This window comes from Sinocyclocheilus grahami, unplaced genomic scaffold (assembly GCF_001515645.1).
Source record: "Sinocyclocheilus grahami isolate Dianchi unplaced genomic scaffold, SAMN03320097.WGS_v1.1 scaffold336.1, whole genome shotgun sequence".
Classification (NCBI taxonomy): Eukaryota; Metazoa; Chordata; class Actinopteri; order Cypriniformes; family Cyprinidae; genus Sinocyclocheilus; species Sinocyclocheilus grahami.
The window spans coordinates 253,839-280,806 of record NW_015505515.1 but is presented as its reverse complement, the minus strand read 5'-3'; the positions used below and the strand labels follow the sequence as shown (position 1 = coordinate 280,806).

Genomic DNA, 26,968 nt, shown 5'->3' with positions numbered 1-26,968 from the left:
GGAGCTCCGCAGTCAAACAACAAAGACTCGAGTCCAAACACTCCGGAAATACAACCGCAGATCTGACAGCAGTCACATCCCTGGTAATTTACTTTCTCCGATTCATGTTTGATGTCATCCAAACACACAGATAGAAATACATGTGTTATTTTATTTGGCTCAATACATCAAGTGCGGAGGCCCCTCTTGGGTTTAGGGGGAGAACACCCACTGCTTTTAAAGTTAAAAACGGCAGCTGGGCTTCTCTTCTATAAATGCCATATCGTCCCACCCAGCTTTTCGGTGCGTAACTGAGCCACGCCAGGATTCCTTGTCCTAATAAATAGTTTGGGCGAGCGCTCGAAGCTAGGACTTTTTATGTGAGGCTCTCAGGTTTGGAGGAGGGTGTCCTGAAGAGTCCTCAGCCTGGAATTAACCTTGTCGTCCCGCGTAGCGGCACTGTTTAGTCTGCAGCGTATTGAGGCGAGGATCCACAGTGCCCTGCGCTTCACACCGGCCTCAGTCAGCACCTGCCAGCATCACAAAACACACATATTTGGGTAACCAGCCCTCACAATTTACACTGGACCACTGAAGTCATTGAGATGACTTCAGTGGTCCAGTGAAGTCACTGAGATGAGCATATGAAATGTGTAGTAAAGTAATATTCATTATTTACTCTCATATTACAAACCCTGGTATCTTTCCAGTGGAACACAGAGAAGAATTTAAAAAAAAAACTTTTTCTTACAATTCTCATATAGGATTGTGACTTTTTTGAATAAGTTTTAATTTTGTAGGGTGCAGGTCACACCCCTCTGTGTATTTCAACATGAAAAAAGTATGTGTTATTGTTTGAATGAATGATGTATTTATATAGCGCTTTATTGTGTATTGTTGTAACAATTATTATTGTGCTTTACCAGCAAAGACAAAGGGAGAATTAATACACGTATGGCTGAAGAAGCAGAAAAGGTCTGAGGCCAAAAGACAGAAAGACCAGCAAAGACCAAAAATGAGCTCAAACATTGGTTTGGGTTTGGCTTAAGCAAGGAGAAAGAAATGCAAGCCCATTTCAGCCACATGAAAATAAAAAATAAAATCAATTATATCAAAGAAAGCTTAGGGTGCAGGTCACACCCCTCTGTGTATTTCAACATGAAAAAATTATGTGTTATTGTTTGAATGAATGATGTATTTATATAGCGCTTTATTGTGTATTGTTGTAACAATTATTATTGTGCTTTACCAGCAAAGACAAAGGGAGAATTAATACACATATGGCTGAAGAAGCAGAAAAGGTCTGAGGCCAAAAGACAGAAAGACCAAAAATGAGCTCAAACATTGGTTTGGCTTAAGCAAGGAGAAAGAAATGCAAGCCCATTTCAGCCACATGAAAATAAAATCAATTATATCAAAGAAAGCCGAAATTTAGATAAAAGGTCTTACGACTTTTTTTAATCTCATGAATTTTTTTAACTAACGATTACCAAAGCATGATTTTTTACTTTCTCACTAGTATCAGTGATAAACTATTCAATGAAAATCCCCTTCCAGTGAGCTGTTAACGCAAGAATCACTGTGATCAGATCATTGAATCATTCTTTTTTTCTTTCAGTCAATGAATCATTCTTCTGGACCAGTTCAAACTCGTTCACTTGAGTTGAAAGCTTTTGGGGGGAAAGATTACCAATAGTGAATAATGATTTAAATCTCAGTCTAATCCTCACACAAATCTAACATGATTTCATAAGACTTGGACAAGTCATATGAACTGTTTTTATGATGCTTTTTGGTTTCTGTTTGTCAGTGTCAAAGCTTATTCTGTGTTCCACAGAATAAAATCACATGGTTTTAGAACAACATGGGGGTGAAAAATTATGCTTTTTGCATAAACTATCCCTGTATGTATATTTATTAAACCTCAACCTTACCTTGCTATAAGGGAGCAGCTCTCAGTGTTCAAGCTGTTGGGTGTAAACTTGTTTTTGTACAGTGTGTGTGTGTGTGTGTGAGAGAGAGAGACTGAAACGCTTTTGCCAGCCAGCAGCCTATTTTATTCTGTTGTTCTCTGCATACCACAAGAACTAGCGCAGGGTCAATAAAGGCACTGATGACAACTTAATTGGGCTGCACACAGCCCTCGTCTCGCCTTGAATAGGCCACCGGGTTCGCATGAGCAAACCCTTGGCATTTGAGGAGGTGAATGTTATTTTACTATGTGTTGAATCTGAATCAGTGAAGACCTCACCTTGTCAGTTATTTCAGTGATAATGCTAACAGGTCCGTGGGAAAAGATGGTGAAGTTTGAAAACAAATGCAAAACGAGGTTTGCTGAAAGGGAGGAGGACAGGAGCTCTTTCACAGCACTGAGGTGTCTGGGAGGGGGAGGACGAGTGAGAAACAGCATCCTTAGATGAGTCCAGGCTTCTCTGGCCACTGCCTGAGATTAAAACAAAGAGGAGGAAGCCATCAGTAATTTTCCAGTCTGCTTCACTTTGCTGTTTTTAACTTGTGAAGTAAGGTTGACTGACTTCAGCGCCATAATTAGATCTCTTACGGTTTGTTGGGACCTCTGGTGCCCTCTGTTGGTGGGGTGGTGGAAGAAAGTCAGGAGCCACAGCAGCGGTTCGGCGTTCTCAGGCGCTGCCAGAACAAGCAGCTCAGCAGCTGTGTCCACCCAATACCCACACTGCACCAGCAGGAACCAAGCCTCAAAGAAAGCCTGATACGCCCTGGAAAATCACCATCCACCCAAACACACAAAGAAATAACCTAACAATTATTTACTGATACATATGGCTTATAGAACGAAGAGAGATGGAGGAACAAGAAGGCTGAGTGAGTTTGGACAGAGAAAGAGAGATTTGCACTGACAGCTGCTCAAACTAAAGAGCTTCTTGAACTTTCAAGTTCTGGTTTATTCTCTGATAATATCCTGATGACACCTGCAGCTGACACTCTTATTCCTTTAAATGCTTACAATGCATGTATTTTCCTAGAACTGTATACACGACACACATGCATCGGGCCATATAATTGGTTAATAGTCAGGGAAATCTGTAAAATGCAGCTTGCACAGATAATGTATCACTTATTATAACTGATAAAAAATACTGTGAAAAAACAATTACAGTTGAAAGCAATATATTTTTATTTAGTATTATTTTTTGTAAAAAGCCATTTAATAATTACAAATTATGTTCTCCAATCTATGTAATGTAAAAGTTGTTTGAGCCTTTAAATAAAATAAAAAATCATAAAATTAGTTTAGTGGTGGTTTATTCACACCAAATGTGAAAAGAACTGCTGTCAGTAAGTCTATTCACACCAAGGATAAAACAATGTATGGTATGTCTGGCTAAATGAAAAACATTTTATACTTATGCACAATTATTATATATGCACATATATTATAAATGGACTTTGAAGAGAGTGTGAAGAGATCTGTAGCACAAAATAAAAAAATTTGTTATTCAGGACATTGATACTACTTCTTGGTGTGGACAGACAAGGACAAGAATTTGTGAAAAGCAGCTATGTACTTCAGCTGAAAACCTACCACTAAATATCAGGTCATCTGTGTCCAAATACCCACCTGTGTCAAGCCTGACAGGGCTAGAAACATACAGGATTACTGTGTGGGAAATCTCTGTAGTAACAGCACTGCTGACGATAAGACAGCAATGAGTAGGGTGTCTTGAAGCTCATCTCACCTGACATCTTCCCCTGCCTCCTCATTCTCCGTCACGCTCTGAAGTAAACTTCTGATCCAGCTCAGATGATCCAGCCAGGCTTCCCTGGGAACCTCTGAAAGGGGGTGAAATGAAAAATTTAGAAATGAGACACTTTAGAAATTGATTTCCAGGTGGATGAGGTGAACTTAGCAACTGACAACAAATCTTAAGTTGAAATGCTTTCAACTGACCCTTCAAAATGTTCCTGACCAAACTAACCTTAAGAAATGTTGCCATCTGCCATCATGCCATATCATTGCCATCATTGCCATATCATTCATATTATTATAACCATATTTCTTTTAAAACATTTTAACACTGTATATTTATGCTTAGCCCCAATTTTCATTAAATATAACAAAACAACAATGGGCCCCACTATCAGAATATGGAAAAAAAAAATTATTTTGTGTTCTGCAGAAGAAAAAAATTGGTTTAGAACAAGTATCATGACAAAATGTTCATTTTTGGATAAACTATCCCTTAAGTATGGTGATCCAGTAGTGCACAACACAACGAAATCGCCAAAACACAGCACATAGGACTAATTTTATTGTGTTGTGCTAATTTCACTGTGTTGCGGCTTGCTTCTGTGTGTTGTGCAAATTTTGTTGTGTTGTGGCTTGTTTCCGTTGTTTTGTGCTAATTTTGTGTTGTGGCTAGTATTAGTTGTTGCAGTTTGTTTACGTTGTGTTGTGATAATTTCGTTGTGTTATGGCTTGTTTCCATTGTGTTGTAGCTTAATTTCGTTGTGTTGTGCTAATTTTGTTGTGTTGTGGCTTGTTTCCGTTGTTGCAACTTGTTTCCGTTAAATTGCGGCTTGTTTCCGTTGTGATGTGTAATTTCATTGTGTTGTGCTAATTTCATTGTGTTGCAGCTTGTTTCCTATGTGTTGTATAATTTCTTTGTGTTGTGGCTTGTTTCCGCTGTGTTGTGCTAATTTCGTTGTATTGTGCTAATTTTGTTTGTGTTGTGACTCGTTTCCGTTGTGTTGTGGCTTGTTTCCGTTGTGTTGTGGCTTGTTTCCGTTGTGATGTGTAATTTCATTGTGTTGCAGCTTGTTTCCTCTGTGTTGTATAATTTCTTTGTGTTGTGGCTTGTTTCCGCTGTGTTGTGCTAATTTCGTTGTATTGTGCTAATTTTGTTTGTGTTGTGACTTGTTTCCGTTGTGTTGTGGCTTGTTTCCGTTGTGTTGTGTAATTTCGTTGTGTTGTGTTAATTTCGTTGTGTTGTGGCTTGTTTCCGCTGCGTTGTGTAATTTCGTTGTGTTGTGGCTTGTTTCCGTTGTGTAGTGTAATTTCGTTGTGTTGTGTAATTTCGTTATATTGTGGCTTGTTTCCGTTGTGTTGTGTAATTTCATTGTGTTGTGGCTTGTTTCCGTTGTGTTGTGTAATTTCGTTGTGTTGAGGCTTGTTTCCGTTGTGTTGTGTAATTTCGTTGTGTTGTGTAATTTTGTTGTGTTGTGGCTTGTTTCCGTTGTGTTGTGGAGATTTCGTTGTGTTGTGCACTACTGGGCCACCACATTTAAGTCATGCAACAGTCAAAAATCATGTAATGTGTAATGTTTCCACAAAATATTATGCATCACAACTGTTTTCAACATTGTTAGCAATAACAAATGTTTCTTGAGTACCAAATCAGCATATTACAATGATTTCTGAAGAGTCATGAGATAGTAAAGACTGGAGTCAAAGGAAAAATTTAATTGTAAAATATAGTGAATATTTCAAAGTGAAAATGAAAAGTGACTGTGAAAAATCAAACGGAGCTAACTTACTCTAACAATCTCAAATTACATTTTTTGTCCATTCACTTTCTGCCAAAACAGGGTTTGAATGACCTAAGAGTGAGTAACGTATGAGAAAATGTTCACTGGATGAACTGTCCGTTTAAGACATGCCAGAGTCAAAGAATCATGGTCTATCTTTAACTTGAAGTAAATAACGGCATTCACAAGTCTTCTTTCAGAGACGAAGGTCCCCCTTCACGTCAATCATTCCATGTACAATGACAATTGAACCAGTGCAAACAAATAATCCTAAAAACGAGCCCCTGGAGCAGCAGGCACCTGAAGTCTGCAGCGATTCTTCTGTTGTGCTGGTTATAGAATAGGTGGCATTGTGAGGATATCCTCTGGAGTTCAGGAGGCACTGAAGAGCCCTGGGTCCTTTGGGAGCCAAGCCAGAGATAGATATCAGAGGACCGTACAGAGGCGAGCAGGGTGGGTACCGGAGGAAGGAGACTGTTTGTTTGGGACTGCTCTGATGGAGGGAGGGAGATAAGGCCAGGCTTTGGGACTTCAGATGGTGGAGGTTTAGGATGAAGGATTCAAATGAATCTCTAGTCACTCACTGAGACAATACTGAGTCAAGTTCAGTCAGAGTGAGGTAATGGTTTTGAATAAGGGGGTGTGGCTGGTGTCTGACAAAGTATTATAGTTTGCTAGATCTGAGATTAAAACAACAGATCTGCGATCTGATATAATTAGACTACACTATGTAACTATGTCTCCCTTTACTATAAAAAATATGCACAATTTCTCTCATATAACCATATATTTAGAAATGGTCCTTCATATATGGCTGCCTGTGACTGACATGCACTTCATACTAAGAAACTATTTAAAGCAAGTAATTTAAAGTCAATAGTTTTTGAAAAAAAAAGTTAATTGTACTTTATATACACCTTGAAATATTTCACTTCCACCTAACTAGTGGCCAACTTGTATAAAAAGCGGCACAGCTCTCCCCTCCCACTCTCTCCTACAAAGATATGTGCTATAAACTGCTGAGGCACCATATCATCAGAGATCCTCATAAATGATGTTCTCTTGTTAAGTGAAGGTCTAAGTTTCTGAGAGATAGTAAGAGGTGCTGTACCTGATGGTGCTGTCAGTAAAGGAGTGAGTAAACTCTGCATCACATGTGGGAAGAAGGCTCTGAGTGGTAGACGATCCTACAAATCATATATGCATACAGATATCACAACAACTCCAAATATGAAACACCACTTTTGTGTCATTTGAGAGCCACTAGTGGCACCAAACAGACCTGCCAATCATATGAAACTCCACAGAGTCAATGCATTATTTCTCGGCCTTGTTTTCTCTTGTTTATGGTCTCTGTGGGACTCCATATTTTTGGAAACAATCATTATTTTTGCAATTCAGTTTGGTGCTGCTAGTGCCAGAGAAATTACACATTCACCTTCATGAAGCCAGTTTGTACCTGGGATTTCTGTCCAGTCAGTCTCTGGAGGAAGCAGACAGTGAAAACCTGTATGAGGGCTCTCACGGCCAGGTTCTCATCAATCTCTGTCAGCACATTCCTAAACACACACACACAATCTCACACCATTTCTGAAATTAATTTGCTGTGGAATTAAAACGGCCTGATTTACTATAACATTTTAAATTCTAATAAGTAATAATTACGGATGCAGCAACATAGAGGTTTTAAATCAACAATTATTATAAAATGGCTTTTATAATAAATACATACTGTTGTGCCCTTTAAAAAAAAACATTTACACTAAAGCGTTAATCTAAAAAATTGCAGTGATTTAAATGAGACTTCAGAACATTTAAAAAAAATTTAAAACCATTTAATACACTTTGAAAGCTTCCAATAGCAGCCTAAATCATAAAAATAGCAATAATAAAAATAATATTGGCTAGAACAAATATAACTCACTGATATTATATTATATTATATAAACTGGCCAAATGGAATCCACTGTTTTTTGTTTTTATTTAAGAAGAATGGTTTTAAATATAGTCGAAGGCACTTTCTGTGGTGTAGATACTCCATAGGTCTAACTAATAGAAATAAAATGCACACAAAATATGATATTCACCTGTAAAGTTCGTTGATTGTGAGGAAGATGTGACAGTGATCGGCTGAAGCTTGAGGCTGGTGGGGGAAGAACATTGCATTTTTGTCATCTGCTCTCTTAACCACTAGGGGGCAATGCTGTAATAATAATGAGGACCTGTTGGCATCTTATACAGACCCCTCCCATAATTCAATGTTGCAAGTATAACAGCCAGCTTTCTTACCAACAAAATGCACATTGCTTTATTATACAGGAATATCATCTGTTTTAAATTCATGTGAAAGAGTAAAAAATTACATCCAAGCAGCTGTACATGCATGTCTGGTGCAGCACGTAAACTTACATGCTCATATTTTAATAGAACAGGTTTCATTAATATACCCATAGTTCATATGGGCAAAGAATGTCATAAAAACATTTCATCCAGACCCAAAACATCAGTGCTCCAGAAAGCCCACATGTGCCCTTGCGGTCTTTGATCCTTAGAGCATTTGTCTTTGTTTGTGAATGTGTTTGTGTTTGTGTGTGTGTGTGTGTGTGTAGGCCACAGGGAGAAGCCTCATTATTCTCTCCTTCATTTGGGACCATTAAAACGTCTGCCCCACCCAGCCCACAGGCACCCTCGTCCCTCATCTCTCCTCTGTACGCGCACGCACACACACACACACGATCCTCACACACGACCCCCCTCCGAAGCCCCCCCAAACCCCAAAGCATCTCAGATATTCCCGTAACCTCAGCTATTCAACGCTTGCCAAAAGCCGCCAATTTGCTGCTCCAATAAAAAGAGATGCATTTCAGCAACAAACATTAGATGGTATGATCCTGTCTCAGAAGACAGAAGACAGAGCGATAGAAATGAGAGAGATCATAGAATACAGAGCTCAACAACTCACAGCCAATGTCATAAACCAATGAACGAAAATGACTACAACTGCAATCACAAGCAATTTTTCGCACAAACATTCAAATGCACGTGAAGCTGAAATGTCGCTCTTTGCCTGATCTTCATAAATAACCGATTCAGACACAATCATCCTACACTACCATTCAAAAGTTTGGGGTCATTAAGATGTTTTTCAAGAAATTAATACTTTTATTTAGCAAGGATGCATTAAATTTATCAAATTTGACAGTTGAAGTATTTATAATTTTACAAAAGATTTTCTATTTCAAATAAATGCTGGACTTTTGACCTTTCAATTCATCAAAGAATCTTGAAAACATTTTTGATCAGTTTCAAGAAACACAAAATGTTAGTAATAATAACATTTCTTGAGTGCCAAATCAGCATATTAGAATGATTTCTGAAGGATCATGTGATACTAAAGACTGGAGTAATGAATATTCAGCTTTGCCATCACCAGAACACATTATATTTTAAAATACATTAAAATAGAAAAAGAGTTATTTGCTCAGTTAATTGTTATAATGTTTCACAATATTCCTGCTTTTACTGTGTTAATAACGTTTGAATGGTAGCATGGTTGATTCCAGTTTCTCTCCAGTTCACAGGTGCCTTCCTGTTTCGGATTGCCCTCATGCTGTTCCAAACATGTATGACTTTCTTTCTTTAGAGGGACAAAAAGGAATATTTTTAATAAATTCTAGGCTGCTATTTTCCATATAATGAACACAAGCTTATTTTTGAGTAGAAGCAGTTTGGCTTACTTGTACAACATTTATATTTTTACGACAATTAATGTTTGTTTGTTTTTTTAGCTTGACAGACTTATTATATGGAAATGAGTAGCCATGACATTCTTAATAAATAACTTGGTGTTTACAGAAGAAAAAAAGTCATACAGTAAATAAAGATATCAAATGCTTGGAACAACACAAGGATGAAGAAATTATCAATCATTTAAAAAAAAAACTCAAATAAGAGATGACGTGACATAAGCAGAGGCATAGGAAAGGGCTGTCTGCTTTTATTTTTTATGAAGGCTGAAGCTTTCTCTCCCTAGTGAAAACAGATGGGCTTTCCGAACACTCATCCATACCTTCTCCTAACACTTCAGGGAGGGTCAATTACAGCATGGCAAAAACATCCTCTTTCTGGCAGTGGGATGCTAGAAGATGCTGTTTATTGTTATTGGATCTTAGCTTTGAGGAAGGTGGATGAAAACAGAAATGTGAAACTAATTTCTGGTTTCCCCTTTTTGATTGCGGTTTAAACAACTTGTTCCTGCAACGTAAACACCGCAGAGTTCAATCTGCTCGCAAGCACAACAAATAAGAGTTGAATGCAGCTGAATTTGGGCCTCGTTTTACCTGTCTGTACTGCTCAGAATGAGACGCTAAACAGAACCTCAAACATAAGCTACAAGACGACTGTTTGACGTCCTTAGACGGACATGTAAATGAGGTCTTGATTTGAGTCATTTGAACTTTCTTCATGTAGATATGAAGCAGCCTCATAAAGATGTGTATGGACCGCGGGCCTGCTTCACATCACACTATTTGTGTCTGTTCTCAAAAAGAGGCCAGCGTATCATGCAACACTGTTAATCTTCACACGCTGTGTACCATACGAACAACAGACCATCAAATTCCTTCTTTACTACCATAGTTTTACTGTCAACACAGCAGCACCAAATTAATTAGCAACCAAAGCAAATATTATGACATGCGGTACTAGCTGCCATCAAACATAACAGTGTGAACTGTTGCTAATAAACATGATGATGGTCTGTTGCCGTAAGGTGCTGATATATTTGTTTAACAGTTTTTAAGAGTTATGGCTATTAATATTTTGGCAATATGCAATATGTGGGATCAAAAATCTGATACCACTAGTGAAAATATTTTTGCAAAAAGTTTGAAAAAAGTTTTGCATTTTTATGATAAAACGTTTTTCTTGTGAACTATATTATTATATCAGAATAACAGATTGAAAAGTGAAAAACTGAAGAAAAAAAACCCTGAATGTATTCAAGAAAGAAAGAAAGGGTCATTTGAACACACATTTGTTTATTTTCAGGTTTAAATTTTAAGATTTAAAAAATACTTTTAATGTGGTCTCAATCTTTTGGAATCAAGAAAAGAAAAATGTTAATATAGAAGAACTCAAGCTTACCAGTAATGAGCCATTAACATGTTTGTCCAGACTCTGTGACATTGTTTCATGGTCAGACAGCACAGATTCCAGTAAGCTCACTGCTGCCCCCTCCAGACAGGTGGGACTGTAACACCACAGGTTCACTACGGCCTCATCCTCCAACACAAGCCTCTTACTGTGTAGGAGAGAAAGACAGAAAACGCATAAACAGTCTGTGTGCTGTCATTAAATGCTGGTCACATTGGACAAGAGACAATGCTGCACTGTAATGACACTCACCTGATCAAGGCCTCACTGACTTCCTTAATGAACTCTTGATTCAGACAGGAAGAGCCACACAACATGGAATGCTTCAACAGAGCTCCAATAAGAGGAGATATCTGAGGACATGTGACCAAGGCAGCGCATGCCAATGACATAGCATGAATATTCCCATTTGAACACCTACAAAACAAACAATAAATAAATAAATGAAATGTGAGAGTGTAGTATTTGTCTGAACAAACTGTTTGAATGTCAGAGAAAATTTATTTTTCAGGTGTAAAACAGAAACAAACATGCATGTCCAGATTGATATTAAAGTTTTATTACCTGGCTGATGTGTTTGGCAAGCCGTCACAGGTTTTAATGACCTCCTCTGTCATCAATGACACAACCTGAAATGGACAGCAGAACACAACAGTTTGCCTTTAATTTCATAAATTGAATGCAGTTTTAAAATGACGTCAAACTTTAACATGGTTTCAGTTTCTGATTACGAAGTCACATATGAACAGACAATTTCTCATGTAAATAAGAGTGGAAAATACATTTGTGGCTGAGCAATATACTGTATCTAATATTCACAATGCATGTTTTTGTTGGCGATGTAAAATTACATAGCAAACCATTTAAAAAAAAAACTTTTTATTTGTCCATCACTAGACTAGTTTTACAAACCCTTCTCAAATTTCAAACTTCAGAAGCAAAAATAGTTCATTTTCTTGATTGTTCATGACTTCAAAAAGTTAAAAAATAATAAATTTTATGATTTGTTTGCATCACCACTCCATTTGCTCATTTATAAAAGGATTCAATGTGAAACTTCCTGGTGTTCATTTAGTGAATAAAATATGCATTATTTAAACTATACTTTTCACTGTATTTTACTTCTTGCAATAATACTTGGGAAGAGAGGCTGTTTAGTTCAAACAACAGTTCCTGTGAGGGCAAAGAAAATAGATGCTATCGAAAATCATAAATAGACTGAAAAAGAAGAATTCGTTCAACTATATTGTCCAGCCTTTCTATCACACTAACCATTACAATGTTAATGTTACAATGATTCCCAAACCTTCTGAAGAGCCTCTGAGTGGTATCGCGTCGGGGTTAATCCAGCATGTTTTACTGTAGCATGAGCTACACTGCCCTCCTCCTCCGAGATCAGATGACACAACATATTCTGTCCAGAACAGATACATAACATAAAACAATGTCAACGACAGCTTTTAAACACAACACCTTCTGTTTATGGCTAAATTTAATCATCACACACCAATAAACATCAATAACTGAATTATTTTGTTTTGTATGTGATTGGACAACTATTTGCTCATCATAAATACATCTCCGTGTTGCACATTAATAATAAGAAAGAAAGGAAAAAGGACAATGGAAACGGGTGGCAAGGCCTGTCTGTTTATGAAAGCACAGGGTTTAAGACTTGACAGAAAGCATGTCTGCTTGCTGAGGGGCCATGTGGTTTCTTTAGGTTTACAGTATGCCAAGATGTCCTCCACAGATCCAAAGAGGCTCAATTACTACCATCTGAACAGCAAAAACACACTGCAGATCACACTTAACTCTAAGCTGGGCTGCGGCTACAGCGCAGGCCAATGAAACACAGCCTTTTTATATTCTCTCGTTTTTTTTCTCTACCTTGAGGTGGAGAAACATGGCATCTGCCATGATGATTTTTTTTTTTTGTTCTTCAAAGTGGTAATTTAGACAGTACTAAACCACATGGATGCCCAAGCTAAATCAAAACAACTTTCAATATGCCTAAAACAAAACAAAAAAAGGGAAAAAAACATCACAAGCATCGCATGAATCTTGTAGCTTAAAAGATCTTTAAACAATCAAGCAAACTACATATATTGTTAAACTATTAATACTAAAAATTACTAAATTTGCATGCCTCACAGATATGCTACATGATTTAAGAGCATTCAGGTCCATTTTGACCTGAAAGAGAAACAAAACATTTCTAAAATAGTTTTTAGCATGGGAACCAAACTTTTGATCCATTCTGACCTGGATGTCTTTTTGATATACGAGTTATATTTGTCTCAAAATACTTTTGTATAATATATTTAGCCTCCTCCCATATCACACACACACACATTTGGGATGAATTTTGTTGATAAACATGAATATGCATTGCCTTTTGATGAACCACTGCAGCATGAAAAATTAATCATCTTTTTCAACTGAAAGCTAAAGTTTATAAAAGTAAAATGAACATTTTATTTGAAAACATCCCACATTGATGTTGTTTTGTTAGAAAATGAATATGTTAGTTTAATAAATTTGGACTGTTTTTGAGCAGTCATGAGCAGTCATGAGTTAAGATGCTTTGCTTTGAGCTTAAGCTGGTTGGCTGGTTTTAGCTGGTAATCCAGTCTGGTCATAGCTGGTAAGCAGACTGGTTTTAGTGGGGTTTTGGCCACTTCCTTAGCTGGTCAGGCTGGGAGACCAGCTGGAATAACCAGCTAAAAGCAGTTACTTCCAGCTTAAACCAGCTAAGACCAGCCAACCAGTTTAGGCTGGTTTTAGCATGGGGATTTTCAGCAGGGAGGTTCAAAGTAATTTAAATCAATTGAGTACAATGTTAATACTGGTAATTGTCAGATTATATGTTCTTAGGAATTTCATTTAATGATGTACATTATGTATGAATATTTAAAGATTGTTCTTTATTCTTTATTTTTATTTTGAAATTAAGTAATTTCTTGACTTTTTTATTAATAAAAGAGTGTGGCAAACAAAAATCTATGATTTTTAAATGCATTATGAGAGTTAAGGAATAATTCATGTCAGATGAGGGCTACGTTTTATGCTATTTAATCCTGATATATTAAAGATAAGGTCATTCTAAACAGCCTAAAACAGTTCTTAAATGCGTCTGCAGAGGTAAATGTATAATACTTAAAAAGACCACGCAAGTCTCCCAGAGGACTGCTTCCAGACCCCCAGGAGCCCTGAAGGAGCGGAGGGGCCATCAGGCATGGTCTGGTCTCTCTGATGTGGAGAGAGAGAGTCAAGCTGGCGCTCCAGAGCAAAGGATCACAGAAGAATGGGCAACCGGCCCTATATTAATAGACAAAAACGTCTCTCCGTGGCTCTGCGGAAGCATCGTCATTCTTCTTCGTCTCATCTGCTGGGCTGAAACCACCCACAAGAACACCACAACCAAGTTGGCTTTGTGAATGACAGGACCGTTTGTTTATTCATGTCGAGCAACTAAAGGAACACAGGCCATCACTGCCGTTGAGGCTCTGGGGGATCAGCTGGAATCATCCCAGATGGACCTCACATTGTAACCCATGCTGATCGACATGAAGGCTTTCTCAGATGGGTGAGTCTTTACATGTTGACAGTGACAGTAAACAGTGCTCGAAACAAACTAGGATGGGATAAATGCCAACGGAAAAATGCACAGTCCATTAGAACCGCAAAAAAAAAAAAACGAGAATGGAAAAATAAGAGATCAGCTGTCTGGGAGAAGCAAGACGTCAGGCTGGGAGGAGAAGGAAGACCCCCGGGAAATGAACACAAACCAAATCAATTTGCCAAAACACAACAAGAAAAAGACCAAAGACATTGGACAGTAATTAGGTTACAACAAGACAGAACAAATAAGAAAGTGATATGCAAAGAACAAAGAACACACTTCCAGATCACCGTGATCAAACCTGAGGAATAGTGCCATGGTTTAGTAATTATTTTTATATGATCATTCAAATGGTACTTCAAAAGCCCAAAAAAGCATGGCATTACCATTGTATCATGGTGTAATTCTGACATACAAATCAGCAGAAGGAGACTGGCCAGTCTACCAAAAGTAGAAGACAAAAACAGCAAGCTTATGGACCTTCTATAGGTCAGACTCTTTTGGATTGTCTTCCTCTTCCCATGTTTCATTGATCGAGTAAATACACACATGCCTATAATCTGTAACGTTATTGCACAAATCAAGTCCTAATCTCTGTTTTATGTTCCATATCTTTCCCAAACAAACCATACTTACAAACACTGCTGCTGCACTAGGGATTGTTCGCTAAGCAAATAAATAATGTAAGATTAAACACCGTGACTGAACCCCTGACAGAGAACCCACACCTCCCTCTGACTCCACTTCCCTTCGTATAGGTCAAAAAACATCTGGCAAATTAAAAGTTTACTTTAAAAGCCCTGCTTTAATTAGCGCTATGTTTTATTAGATGAAAAAAATTATCAAACGAATGCACACACGTTTGAATCTGGCAGAAATGCGAGGGGTTCTGTATTGCTTATGGTAAACCATCTGTGTGAATTCTGTAAAAAGTTGAAAGTGTACAATTATGTTAGTTCTTTTTCATCACCTTTCATCTCCCAACCCTGATTACATCTCCTTAGCCCTTGTATTACATTCCGGGTCAATTTGACCCATTTTGATTTTCGAGCTGTCAGAAATACCAGTTAATCTGTGATTTTATTCTTGATATTTTGTGACTTTTAGGGCCTCATTTAGGGCCATGAACATGCATGCAAAGTGAGAATACACTGTGTTTTGAAGTGCACACAAATAATTTTCTAACGATTTTGATGTTCGCGGGTCAATTTGATCCACTTTTTTTTTTTCCAAGGCAACTGTACCGACCCAAATTAAATATATTTCTTGGGTATATGTTGTTATGTTGGTGTTTTGCTACCCTGGAAAGTGCAAAAATTAGCTTTTTATCATTATTTTCAGTGCTGAAAACGACTTTCTCAGACTCAGATGGTAAAAGTGAGCTATCAGTTCTATTTTCAATGTATATGAAATACTATTTAACTTATCTTTTTCTTCCAGAATTTTTTTTACTTTTTCTCATGTAGGGCCATGAACATGTCTAAATAAGCTGTGTTCCAAATTTTAAGTTGAAATAAAAAAAATTGAGGTTCAATGCAATTTTGTTTAGGTGTTATACCAAAACTAGCCACCAGGTGCCATTCAAACTCCATTGGGTTTTTTTAATACAATTTTTCTGTCACAAATGTATTCATTTTTCTCTCAATATTACTTATATCACAAATTAACCACCAAATATGGAATCTTGAGACCAACGATATGTATTTTGTCAAGATTATAAAAAGTTTTGATTCTAAAAGACCGCAATACATTTTACAAAATGACACACCCACTAAGGGTGAGGAGCCCACAAAAAGATTTTAAAGTACCCTTTCCATGGTAACGCAATGTTCGATTTCAAAATGGTTTGCACAGGATGAATTTTGAGGTTTTAAGCTTTCAAATAATATATAATTTATGATGATTACTGTAACGTGATAGGAAAAAATGAAACGAAAAATAATTTTATGATGTAGTATATGTGACCATGGACCACAAAACCAGTCATAAGTAGCACGGGCATATTTGTAGCAATAGCCAAAAATACATTATATGGGACAAAATTATTGATTTTTCTTTTATGCCAAAAATCATTAGGACATTAAGTAAAGATCATGTTCCATGAAGATATTTTGTAAATTTTCTTACCGTAAATATATCAAAACTTAATTTTTGATTAGTAATATGCATTGCTAAGAATTTCATTTGGACAACTTTAAAGGCGATTTTCTCAATATTTTGATTTTTTTGCACCCTCAGATTCCAGATTTTCAAATAGTTGTATCTCGGCCAAATATGGTCATATCCCAACAAACCATACATCAATGGAAAGCTTATTTATTCATGATGTATAAATCTCAATTTCGAAAAATTTACCCTGGTTTTGTGGTCACATATGTTTTGAGGTGCACTTTGTCATAAATTAATCTATTACTGTTCCTACATAATTTGTAACAAAAACAGTAATAAAATATCTATTTAGGAGTCTTAGACCTTTCCAACGATATATAGTTTGTCATGATTAGATTAGGATTTAACTGTAATATAGTAGTATAGAATATAGTAATATAGAAGTAAACTCTACCAGCGGGACGGTAACAGTTAAGGGGTTAAAACTCTTCACTGTCATTTTAATGACAATTTTAATAAAATAATTAATGTTTCTTCTTTACAATTTGAATTAAACAACCAATATATTCCACATTTGTATTGTGTTTGTCAGGAAATCAATTTGCAATACTGCTTTGGCAATTTATTTATCTATTCCATAAACTCGAGGGTTGTCGCCTCTGGCTTGCTTCGTTGGGGACACTTCATTTCCAGCGTTATCGTTGACATGATTGCAAAGATATTATTTAAACTGAGCTGGATGTTGACATCACTGAATTCAATGATGAACTGTCTTTAACTGAAAAATGAGTGTTTACTATTGTCATTTTGCATTATTGACACTATTTTCCTAATTAATGCTGTTCAGTTGCTTTGTCACAATCTGTATTGTTAAAAGCGCTATATAAATAAAGGTGACTTGACTAGTAAAGAGGTGAAATGTTGTTGCTTTACCTTGATCCACATGTTGGCTTTTTGTTCGACAGTATTAAGTGGCTCAGCGCTGTACAGACAGTTCAAACACCGCAGCAGGAGTCTCTGGCTCCTCTCTGAGCATACATAAACAAGACCACAGGACAAAATGGCATTTACAAAATGTGAAAATGGCCACATATTCATCTGTGACAGAGAACCTAAAACAAGCATGCATTTATAATCGGGCACAAACTAGACTAAACTGACATTATACTGAGATTCAAAGTTAATTTAAAAGCTAGAGACAAAAGTTTTAGATCTTCAAACAACTGTAAACAAAGAAACCATATGATGTAAACCAAATATAAAATATTACACTATTTCTTTGATTCTGCAATATTTGAATGTCAATAATCAAATTAACACATTTGTGAGTATGTGATCTTGAACAAAAAGGCAGATTTCCTTGCTTCCAGTGAATTTACTCTTTACTCAAATTGTTATACAGATAACTTCATTTCTGACAAAAATATGCATACATTTTAATTAAATAATTTATAATATAATTTAACAATAAAATTGTAGTAAACTAGCAGAAGCATTCATACGAGTCTCAGACGTTTGGACCTCACTGTTTATAATGGGGTAAAAAGTACAGAATAACTATTGCAATAAATCACAACTTTTTAGAAGCATTTTTAATGCTGCATGTGAAGAACAGGTCTGATATGACATTTCAGCAAAGGGAAATGTTGATCAGACAGAGAGAAAAAGAGGTAGTGAAATCGAGCCAAATAACAGAACAAATGCCCAGCAGGCCGCTACAGGGTTCATTGGAAAATTAGTGTAAATACCCAACCCATGCAGACACATTTCTTGGTCTCAAATGGGAAACACACCCCAGAGTGTAGGAGAGTCGTAAATTTACCATCCGCAATAACACATGGGTTCCAACAAAGTCTTCCCAGGAACTGGCCCACAAAAGGAAACGTCTTCATGGCCTCACTAGTGGAGCTCTGTTATACAGTAAACACACATACCTGAGACATCAATAGCAAAAACCACCATCTGCATTATGAAAAATAAACTGCAATTGGACTAAACATTCATAGATTCACAGCATAGACCAAGTAATACAAGTGTATAATCCTATGAAAAAAAATTCAGCTTTTTTTCCATTTTGTCTTTGTAAAGCACTGCAAGTTAGATTCAAACTTACCTCACTAAAATTAGCACTAAGGCTCAATGTATAGGAAGACATACCCTTAGTTGAAAACTTGTTTTGACTTCATTTGTATTTTAACACATCACTTTTCCAAATATATAGCCTAGTACTCATCTCATAAATTAATGAATTTATCTATTTATTCCCTTTTTAATGCCATGCCAGCATTGAGGCTATTTTCATAGATTGTTAATGACACACCCATTTTTAGCATTTTGTAAATTCAAGCAACTTTTTGCTTCCGAATCAGAATTCATCTGGTGTTGTTGTGATGCTTGTATTCCCCAAGGATACGTCCTAGGACCCTTTTCATTTCCTCTGCAATATTCTTTCCCAGATGACCACTTCAGAACTGGATTGATAAAGACATATCTACATCAGCGTGCTTTACCCTCGCACATATATTTCATATACAATATACTACTAAAATAGATGCTTGCTGTGCCTCAGTAAGGGCCGTTTTAAAGGACTGTGTGTTTGGATTGTTTTTGGAAAATCAAGGAAGATCTGATGGTTGCCAAGAGGAACTCAGCAGGAATAAATGTTCTTATGTCAGAACTATATTGCTTAGCATTTTTCCCCATCAAAATGAACTGTCAACAGCAGATTCTGTCTCAGCTCATAAGCTGTGGTCAATTTTTTTTTCTTAAGTAATACTGACAGTTTAAGTAACAAAATAAATGTGTCACTTGCCGAGTTACCTGACATCACAAGTATGAACAATTAACTAATATGAAAAAAATCAATCATCATTTCCAAAAAGAACTATTTGAGCCAAAAAAAAAACCTTTTGATGGCATTTTATAAAACTATTCCCACGCAGACAGACGGAGAGAGTCACTGATCACTTCTTTAAAGTCAGTTACGTAATTAATGAAAACCAGCGCGCTAATGCAAAGGCATGTTGAGGATCACAGCTTTTCGCATCAGTTCAAGATGTACCCTGCCAATTTACTGTAAACTGGAAGCTATACAAAGGATCTAAGCCTTTTTACATTCCATAGGCACATACATTATTGGACACTAAACGATTTCAGTGCACGCATGAAGTGAATGACACCATTCCTGTGGAACTTTAACACGTCAAATCTCACAAAAAGAAAAAGACCTTGTGGCAGCCAAAAAAATATTTAATACGAATACAGAGCACACACTAAACTAATTATATGTAGCTCTAGACCTCCCATTTGTAATAATAACATCTAATACAGGGTAGGCATGTTGAGGATCACAGCTTTTCGCATCAGTTCAAGATGTACCCTGCCAATTTACTGTAAACTGGAAGCTATACAAAGGATCTAAGCCTTTTTACATTCCATAGGCACATACATTATTGGACACTAAACGATTTCAGTGCACGCATCAAGTGAATGACACCATTCCTGTGGAACTTTAACACGTCAAATCTCACAAAAAGAAAAAGACCTTGTGGCAGCCAAAAAAATATTTAATACGAATACAGAGCACACACTAAACTAATTATATGTAGCTCTAGACCTCCCATTTGTAATAATAACATCTAATACAGGGGTTTTTTTTTACTTTTTGATGCTAAGGAACCCCCAAATGAGATGAATCCCTTTTCTAACGACCCCATTTCTAAAATGTAAAGTCAGCTCTACATTTTCATGTAAAAAAAAAAAAACTGTGCGAGAGAAAGCATATTATAAAAAACAATGTTTTGATTGCAAAATAATTAGCTTTTATATCGTTATTGTACTGAAGTCAAAACAATTGATCAAAATATTATCTAGAAAATGATAATGACAGCTGAAATTCTTTTTATCCCCACTTTAAATGTCAGATGTATAAACCTGAAAATTATTTAATGCTTTTCAAACCTAACATTGCTCCAAAGCAGTTTTACAGCTTTGACAACCATAAAAATTCATCATCTGCACAACTTTTTGCAGACTCTCTTTTGAAGCCTTCTGTGGTCCCCAGACACCAGTTTAAACATTTTAAAGGCACAATACGTAAGATTTTTTTATTAAAATATCCAAAAAACCACTAGAACAGTGTTATATATATTTTGCTGACTTGTGTACTTACATTATCCCAAATGTTTCGAAGAATGTTTAAATCCAGAGAAATAAGCAATTTTAACTAGTGACACGGACCGTGTCTATAGTGTCCTTGTGACGCCTGCCAATGACGTCATAACCCCTCGATTTCCGTTTTCTAAATTTTGTTTTGTAGAAAACACCAAAGACGCTTTAATATGTTGTGCCTTTTAATAGACCGGTGACGACCGCACAGAGTAGCACTATAACAGAATGTTCAAATGTATCTAGTATGATAAAACAGCGCTGCTTTTTTCCCCACATATGCACGACCGGAAGGAGCGGAAGCGGTCGACTGTGGCATAATAAAAGCTCCGCTGCTTTCAAATTCACCCTGCTTCATTCTACTACCTTAATAAATCATTAGCTCATCCATGAACATGATTTCTGCCCGAGTCCCTTCGGATTGCATCGGCTGTGGGGATGAAGACCACAAATCCCATGATTCCACACTCAGTCACAGCGTCATCAAACTACACCTTTGCCTCTGTTTATTTTGAATATGCGCCCTCCAGCGGCAAAAATTACATATTGTGCCTTTAATTAAAGTAAAATTTTATCATTTAAATTGTCATTACATTTTAGAATTATAACTTACACAAAATATATAAAACAAAATCAAAATTTCCAATATAATTTAACATTAAATTGCAGCCTTTAAATAATTTTGCTATGCCATATCACAATATCAACTTTAATGCAACTAATTATGCTGCCCTAGTGTGGACTCTTGAAAAATGGTTTGAAAAGTTCATTCACATGTGACTCTCATGAATGTCATGACAAAGTCCAGCTCCAGAACAGGGGTATGAAGAGCTTTGTCATTGCGTGTACCATCCCAGAGATGTACAAAAAGTCTTATGTACACATTCACAAGTCTGCAAATACTGAATGTGTTCACACACACAGGCATCTCTCAGCCTCCCCTTGAGCACGGGCGCATCGCCAGCGGGCACCCAACTGCGCCAGGCTTAGGAAGAAAACCGTTTACGGGACCGTGAAACCTCCCCTTTCCAGCAGTCCCAAGCAGGGAGTGGGAAAACCGGTTCTGATGGAATGCAAATGAGGAAATTGATATAAACGAGAAATTTTTTCATCCCCAGGCGCGAGCCATGTCCTTAACTCATCCAAGTGCTGCTGTTCAGAGCCGCTTCATTCTGGCCTTTTTACGAGGCTCTGCCGGGAATAAGGGTTTAGGGCCAATTAAGAAATCCTGATCCCATCACGTTGCTGAATGCTGTCAGAGGGGCTGACACATGCCGAATGTGATGGAAACGGAAGACGTGATTGCATTTTGGCAGGGGGGCCATTGTAACTTGAAATAAGAAAGCCTGCAAGATATTGTTTTCTTTTCCGACACACCAGGTACCAAGTGGCATGGTATGCAGGGCCAACAAGAGATCTGCTGGTTCGAAAGGCCGTTGCTAGATGAATAAAGACCTTCTTTCAAGGTGAGGAGAGTCAGTGGGAGGCAGAATTTTTCTTAACACTGGTCCTTCACAGATTTATCCTAACCCATACTACCTCGTCCAAATTTGCAACACTTGACGCAGGGATACATTAGGTTAACGCTGGCAGTCCCTTGGTGGCTATTAGCCAACTAAATCATCACCACGGCTGTGCCAATGTCCTGCCTTCATCCGCACAGAGAGGCTTCTGTTAGGGGTGCTAAAAGAGTTAGTTAAAGCACTATGACCTTAATTTTAAAGGTGATTTTATGAACTCTGCAATAGAGATGTGCAAAACTACACATTTTCAAAACTGACTAACATTGAGTTCTATCTTACTGTGAGACTTTTAGCATGTTGAACCACAGCATGCTGTCAGCATGCTAAATCTCTCTCCAAAAAGTTGCATCTCTTAATTTATGTAAGCACCACAGTTAAAAAGAATTACAGGGCTCAACAATATGGTCCAAGGCCAGTGTGAGATCCAATGATCATGTAAATGTATTTTTATGCCTTTATGTTTTTATGCAAACTTAAGTATTTGGTTGACATATGGTTGTGACTTTTTTGCCTGCTAGTTTAAACCAGAAAAAAAAAATCATAAACCAATCAGTAATGTTTCCATCTAAAAAAGGGGAGGGGGGTGTATTATATTATATAAATCACATTTATATATTATACTATTTAAATGCAATTATATAAATGCAAATATAAAATTATTAATTTAAATGAATAAAATTGATATTATGAGTTTAGAGAAAACATTCACAAGACAAACAAAAAACTTGCTATTAAAAAAATTATATTTTAAAATCTTAACAACGTTGACCTCACTAATCAGTTAGTTGGTTATAACTTATTAAATGACCATTCGTTGGTTATTTGTTGACTATCCTGTCCATACCTGCTCTGTAGATAACGTGAACACATTTCCTGGTGAAGAATTAAGAATATCATTATGCAGAACAACATTAGATCAACAATTGTTTATTGGATGCTAACATTTAACAAAATAGCTGTAGAGATAAGCTGTGGCCTATGTAAAATGTTTCACAAAACTCCAGACAAAAAGTACAGCTTGAAAGTATAAAGCAGGATGTTGACATTTTCATACCATTTGTTGCAACCCCTGCAGAACTTGCTGGAGAAAGCTCCTCAGAGAGCCAAGGTGTCTGCTTGTGTCCAGAAGAGCAGAACATGACGTAGCCTCCCCCCAGTTCACGGCTTTGGCCATCCAGAACTGCACATCTGTCTCAGATACAGCCTCCATTTTCTCAAGTCTGTGAGGACACACAGAAATAAAAGAAACCATAGGTAAAAAGGCTTTCTGGGAGTGAACTATTCCGTTCAAGGCCAGCAGATCTACATGTGCACCCTGCATCATTTCTTCAAAAGTGTGTTTCTCATTCCTGAAAGAGTAGGAGAGTTAAGACCATAATAATGATGTCCTTTGTACAGAGTCTGAAATGACAGGGGTTGTAATCAGGAAATGAGGAGTTGAAAATGTGTTACCCAATTGAGGGCTCTTAATTTGTCATCAGCCTGTATTTCATGAGCCGGACAGTTTGAAAAAGGGGGAAAAAAAAGATAAAAGCGGCACTGGGTAGTGCAATAAAGTCTTCGTGGACTCATTTTAAACTTCCAGAACGCTCTTAACTCAGCACTGAAGTATTTTTGACAAATAAACAAAATCGACCAAGGCTGAAACCATCAATGGAGACACATCCTCATCTGTGTCCTGCTGGGAGGTGAGGTTCTCACACCGCGACCACAGCGTAACGGAGTGGAAAAGGCGCTCAAACAGCTTGTGTGTGCGGGAGCGGGAGTTTGTGGGTAATTGTTGTTCTTAGTCTTAATGACAGGTCTGTGAAAGACACAACAAGGGAGTGTTTTTATGATCTGCTCGTAACAGTGGAGTCGTTTAATGTCTTGCCATCACCCCTGCTGGAAAAATCCCTTGGGTGAGACAATGTAAATATATAATTAGCCTTTCTTTCCTTTTTTTCATCAAACCAAACTATGAACAAACGCTCCTTGTTGACTTGTCATCCCCGCACAGCTTTCTCCAGTCCTCCGGGGGACACAGCCGCCTGGCCAATAAACTGCCACGGCCAAGATGGGTGTAATTTCTAACACAGAATACTAGTAGATCGCTAGCTGAATTTGTGCAAGTGTCAAATTATTTGGGCTGTGTTATGCGCTGGAGAGCGTCAACATTGACGCGTACCAACACATACTAATGTCCTGACTGTATGCCAAATAGAAAAAACCTGCAGTAAAGAAGTGACTACAAATGTATAATTAGGCTCTTGACAAGCAACATTCAAGAGCAGAGTCAAACAGGTTGGCCTTTCAATTGCTTGATTTGGTTCGGTTGGCTGGTTTAAAGCAAAAATGTCTGTTCAGACAGCTGGTGTCTGAGTGAAGCTTCATTTACCTTGGTGCTAATGGTTTTGACATTCTCAGCTGGAGGGCAAACACATTATTACACTCCACTCAACAATCTGTCATCATCCTGGAGTTCAAATCATCTCAGAAATCTGAGAAGGCCTAATAATAAACTCAGGACAGATCATTTCAGCTTTAATGATAATGATGAATTGAACAGATTTATCAGTGATTCTATGTCATGTCCACTCTTTCAGAGACCTGATACTGTCCATTCTGGTGCCCCCTTAAAATATCAATTTGTATTTTCCTGCATTCTTATGTAATGCCCTACACTATTAAAACGTAATGTTTTTTTGGCATATATTGTTTCATGGTTCTGTAACCTTTAGCATCGACAGAACCCTGCCACTGCATAAAAAAAGTTGTTTATCCACCTTATTTTGCAATACAGAAGTAAGCTATTTTCTGTGAATGTAGATTCAAGTTAAAATGGCCACTTTCACCCTTATGTTAAAACTAAGATGGATAAAAACATTCTTTTGACGTTATTAAAATGTTTTCCTGATTGTTTTAACACCAGTTCACTAAAAGGTTCTTTGGAGAACCCAAAATGGTTCTTCTATCACTGTGAAAACCCGTCTTAGAATTTTTATTTAAAAAATTTAGTATTTGATCTTATTCTTATATGTGACGTTCAATAAGTAAGCTGTGATGAAAACTAGGGACAGATTTTTTCTTCCATATTATGACATATATTTGAGTGTAATGGATTACTGAAAAAGAAAAAATGTAGGCTGGAGACTTATATAGTCTACACCAGGGTTCCTCAAATCTTGCCCTGGAGGGCCAATGCGCTGCAGAGTTTAGCTCCAACCTAGGGCTGGACAATATTTCAATATCAATATGTATCGCGATATAATTTTTTTTAATAACGGTGATATTAATAAGGAGAGTCTGAGATTTATTTGACAGTGATTTCACATTTCTTGTTTGTATGAAGGCTAAATACCAATAAAAGGTGAACATTTATTTATTTGCGCCATTTTTTTCCAAAAATATTATATAGTTTTACAGGAGTAGGTTTCATAGAGTTGGCAAATAAATATTTCATAAGTTTCTAGGTACAGACATCTGTTTTGGCCGTTCTTGGCCATTTTTAATAAGGCTTTTTTAATAGTGTTCATATCGATATCGGAATTATATCGTATTGACCGAATTTAAGAAATATATTGTGATATAAATTTTGGCCATATTGTCCAGCCCTACTCCAACCCTGATCAAAATCACCTACCTGTGATTTTGTAATGATCCCGAAGACACTGATTAGCATGCTCAGGTGTGTTTGATTAGGGTTAGAGCTAAACTCTGCAGGAAAGTGGATCTCGTGGGCCAGATCTGAGGATGCCTGGTCTACACTAACACAATAAATAAAAAACAGCTATTAAAATTGTTTTTTTTTGTTTTTTTTCAATATTTGTATATATTAACAGTTTTAAACAAATCATTTATTTAAAAATGTATATTTTAATGATGGGTTTTATTTGTTTAAGACTAAAGAGCTGAGACAATTGTAAACCAATAAAATAATTATTTGTAAAACAGCAATAGGTAGCAAAAATATATAAGAAAGGTGTGGATAAAAGTTTCAAGAACCTCTCACAATTCCCCGTCATTTAGCATTAAGATAACTAAAACGGTTTAAAACCATTATATTTTAAAACTGGGGTTTATATGTATATTTCTCAATTATTTTTGTCATGTCAGGAGCGTTCTCAAATTTTCCAGACTCCAAACTGATACTACCCATGATTTTGAAGATCTAAGACATTTAGGAAGTATGCTGAACTGAGCTTAATATATTTTACAAGGGTAAATTAGCTTGGCTTATATATATATATATATACACACACACACACACACACACACACACACACACACACACACACACAGTATAATTAAATCATTTGTTTGTTCTCTTTCTGGCTGCAACATAGCATAAGCATCATACACATCTCTAAAGAAAAATTACAGTAAGGAGTAAAATCATGAATATTAATTAGGTCTGGCAGACGTTGTATTGTAACATTCATCAGGTAATCTAATTAATATTCATGAGTAAAGTCACAGCATGATTCGTAAATTCTCATCCTAGTTCTGACAGTCAAAGATTAGGTCACACACTGTCGGGCCAAATGCTTAATTTTCATGTGAATGAACAAACAAAACTCAGATTACTTGTAAAATCCGCAGACTGGCGCGTGTCGACCCAGTGAGGTGAGGACGGTCTGCGAAGACTTCTGCTGTTCAGTTTGACAACAGCTGACTCTCACGACGTCCTTCTTTTGCTCAGGCTTACTATTGACATACATGTATTGTCATACTTTCCTAATAATTTAAGATAACGGTATAAAACAGCATTCAATCTAATGTGAGATTTTCGCGGCATAGGAAGCTGTACAAATATTCCTGAACTTCCCTCTCAGACATCTAAAACCGGATGTTGTCATATGCTATTGGCTGCGCGCCTCTAAAAGGGGCGGGGCAAAATCTCAGCATGGACTGAAGCGGTACCTCA

At 37.0% G+C, this 26,968-nt stretch overlaps 1 protein-coding gene across 4 annotated transcripts; it reads right to left on the bottom strand.

The window, feature by feature from the left end:
* Positions 1 to 56: 56 nt before the first annotated feature.
* On the bottom strand, positions 57 to 26,864 carry fancc (FA complementation group C). Of its 4 annotated transcripts, none has more exons than XM_016295438.1 (16): positions 26,629 to 26,864; positions 23,117 to 23,282; positions 18,195 to 18,282; positions 17,306 to 17,400; positions 15,124 to 15,186; positions 11,945 to 12,052; positions 11,203 to 11,267; positions 10,891 to 11,055; positions 10,630 to 10,786; positions 7,572 to 7,627; positions 6,923 to 7,043; positions 6,596 to 6,671; positions 3,696 to 3,789; positions 2,540 to 2,714; positions 2,231 to 2,422; positions 57 to 509 (listed from the first exon to the last, which is right to left on the bottom strand). In XM_016295438.1, the coding sequence occupies exons 1-16, from the start codon at positions 26,760 to 26,762 to the stop codon at positions 369 to 371; spliced, it is 1,896 nt and encodes a 631-aa protein (XP_016150924.1). In that variant the 5' UTR covers positions 26,763 to 26,864; the 3' UTR covers positions 57 to 368. The 4 variants fall into 4 exon arrangements, with proteins under 4 accessions (XP_016150924.1, XP_016150925.1, XP_016150926.1 ...); XM_016295439.1 differs by having other exon boundaries at positions 6,944 to 7,043; XM_016295440.1 differs by lacking the exon at positions 15,124 to 15,186.
* Between the last annotated feature and the right edge of the window lie 104 nt (positions 26,865 to 26,968).

Coding starts and splice junctions, on each gene's coding strand:
- fancc (XM_016295438.1), bottom strand. CDS start 26,762: ATGTATGTCAATAGTAAGCCTGAGCAAAAGAAGGACGTCGTGAGAGTC. Junction 7,044..7,571: donor ACAATCAACGAACTTTACAG/GTGAATATCATA, acceptor GTGTGTGTTTAG/GAATGTGCTGACAGAGATTG. Junction 6,672..6,922: donor TACAAACTGGCTTCATGAAG/GTGAATGTGTAA, acceptor TATGATTTGTAG/GATCGTCTACCACTCAGAGC.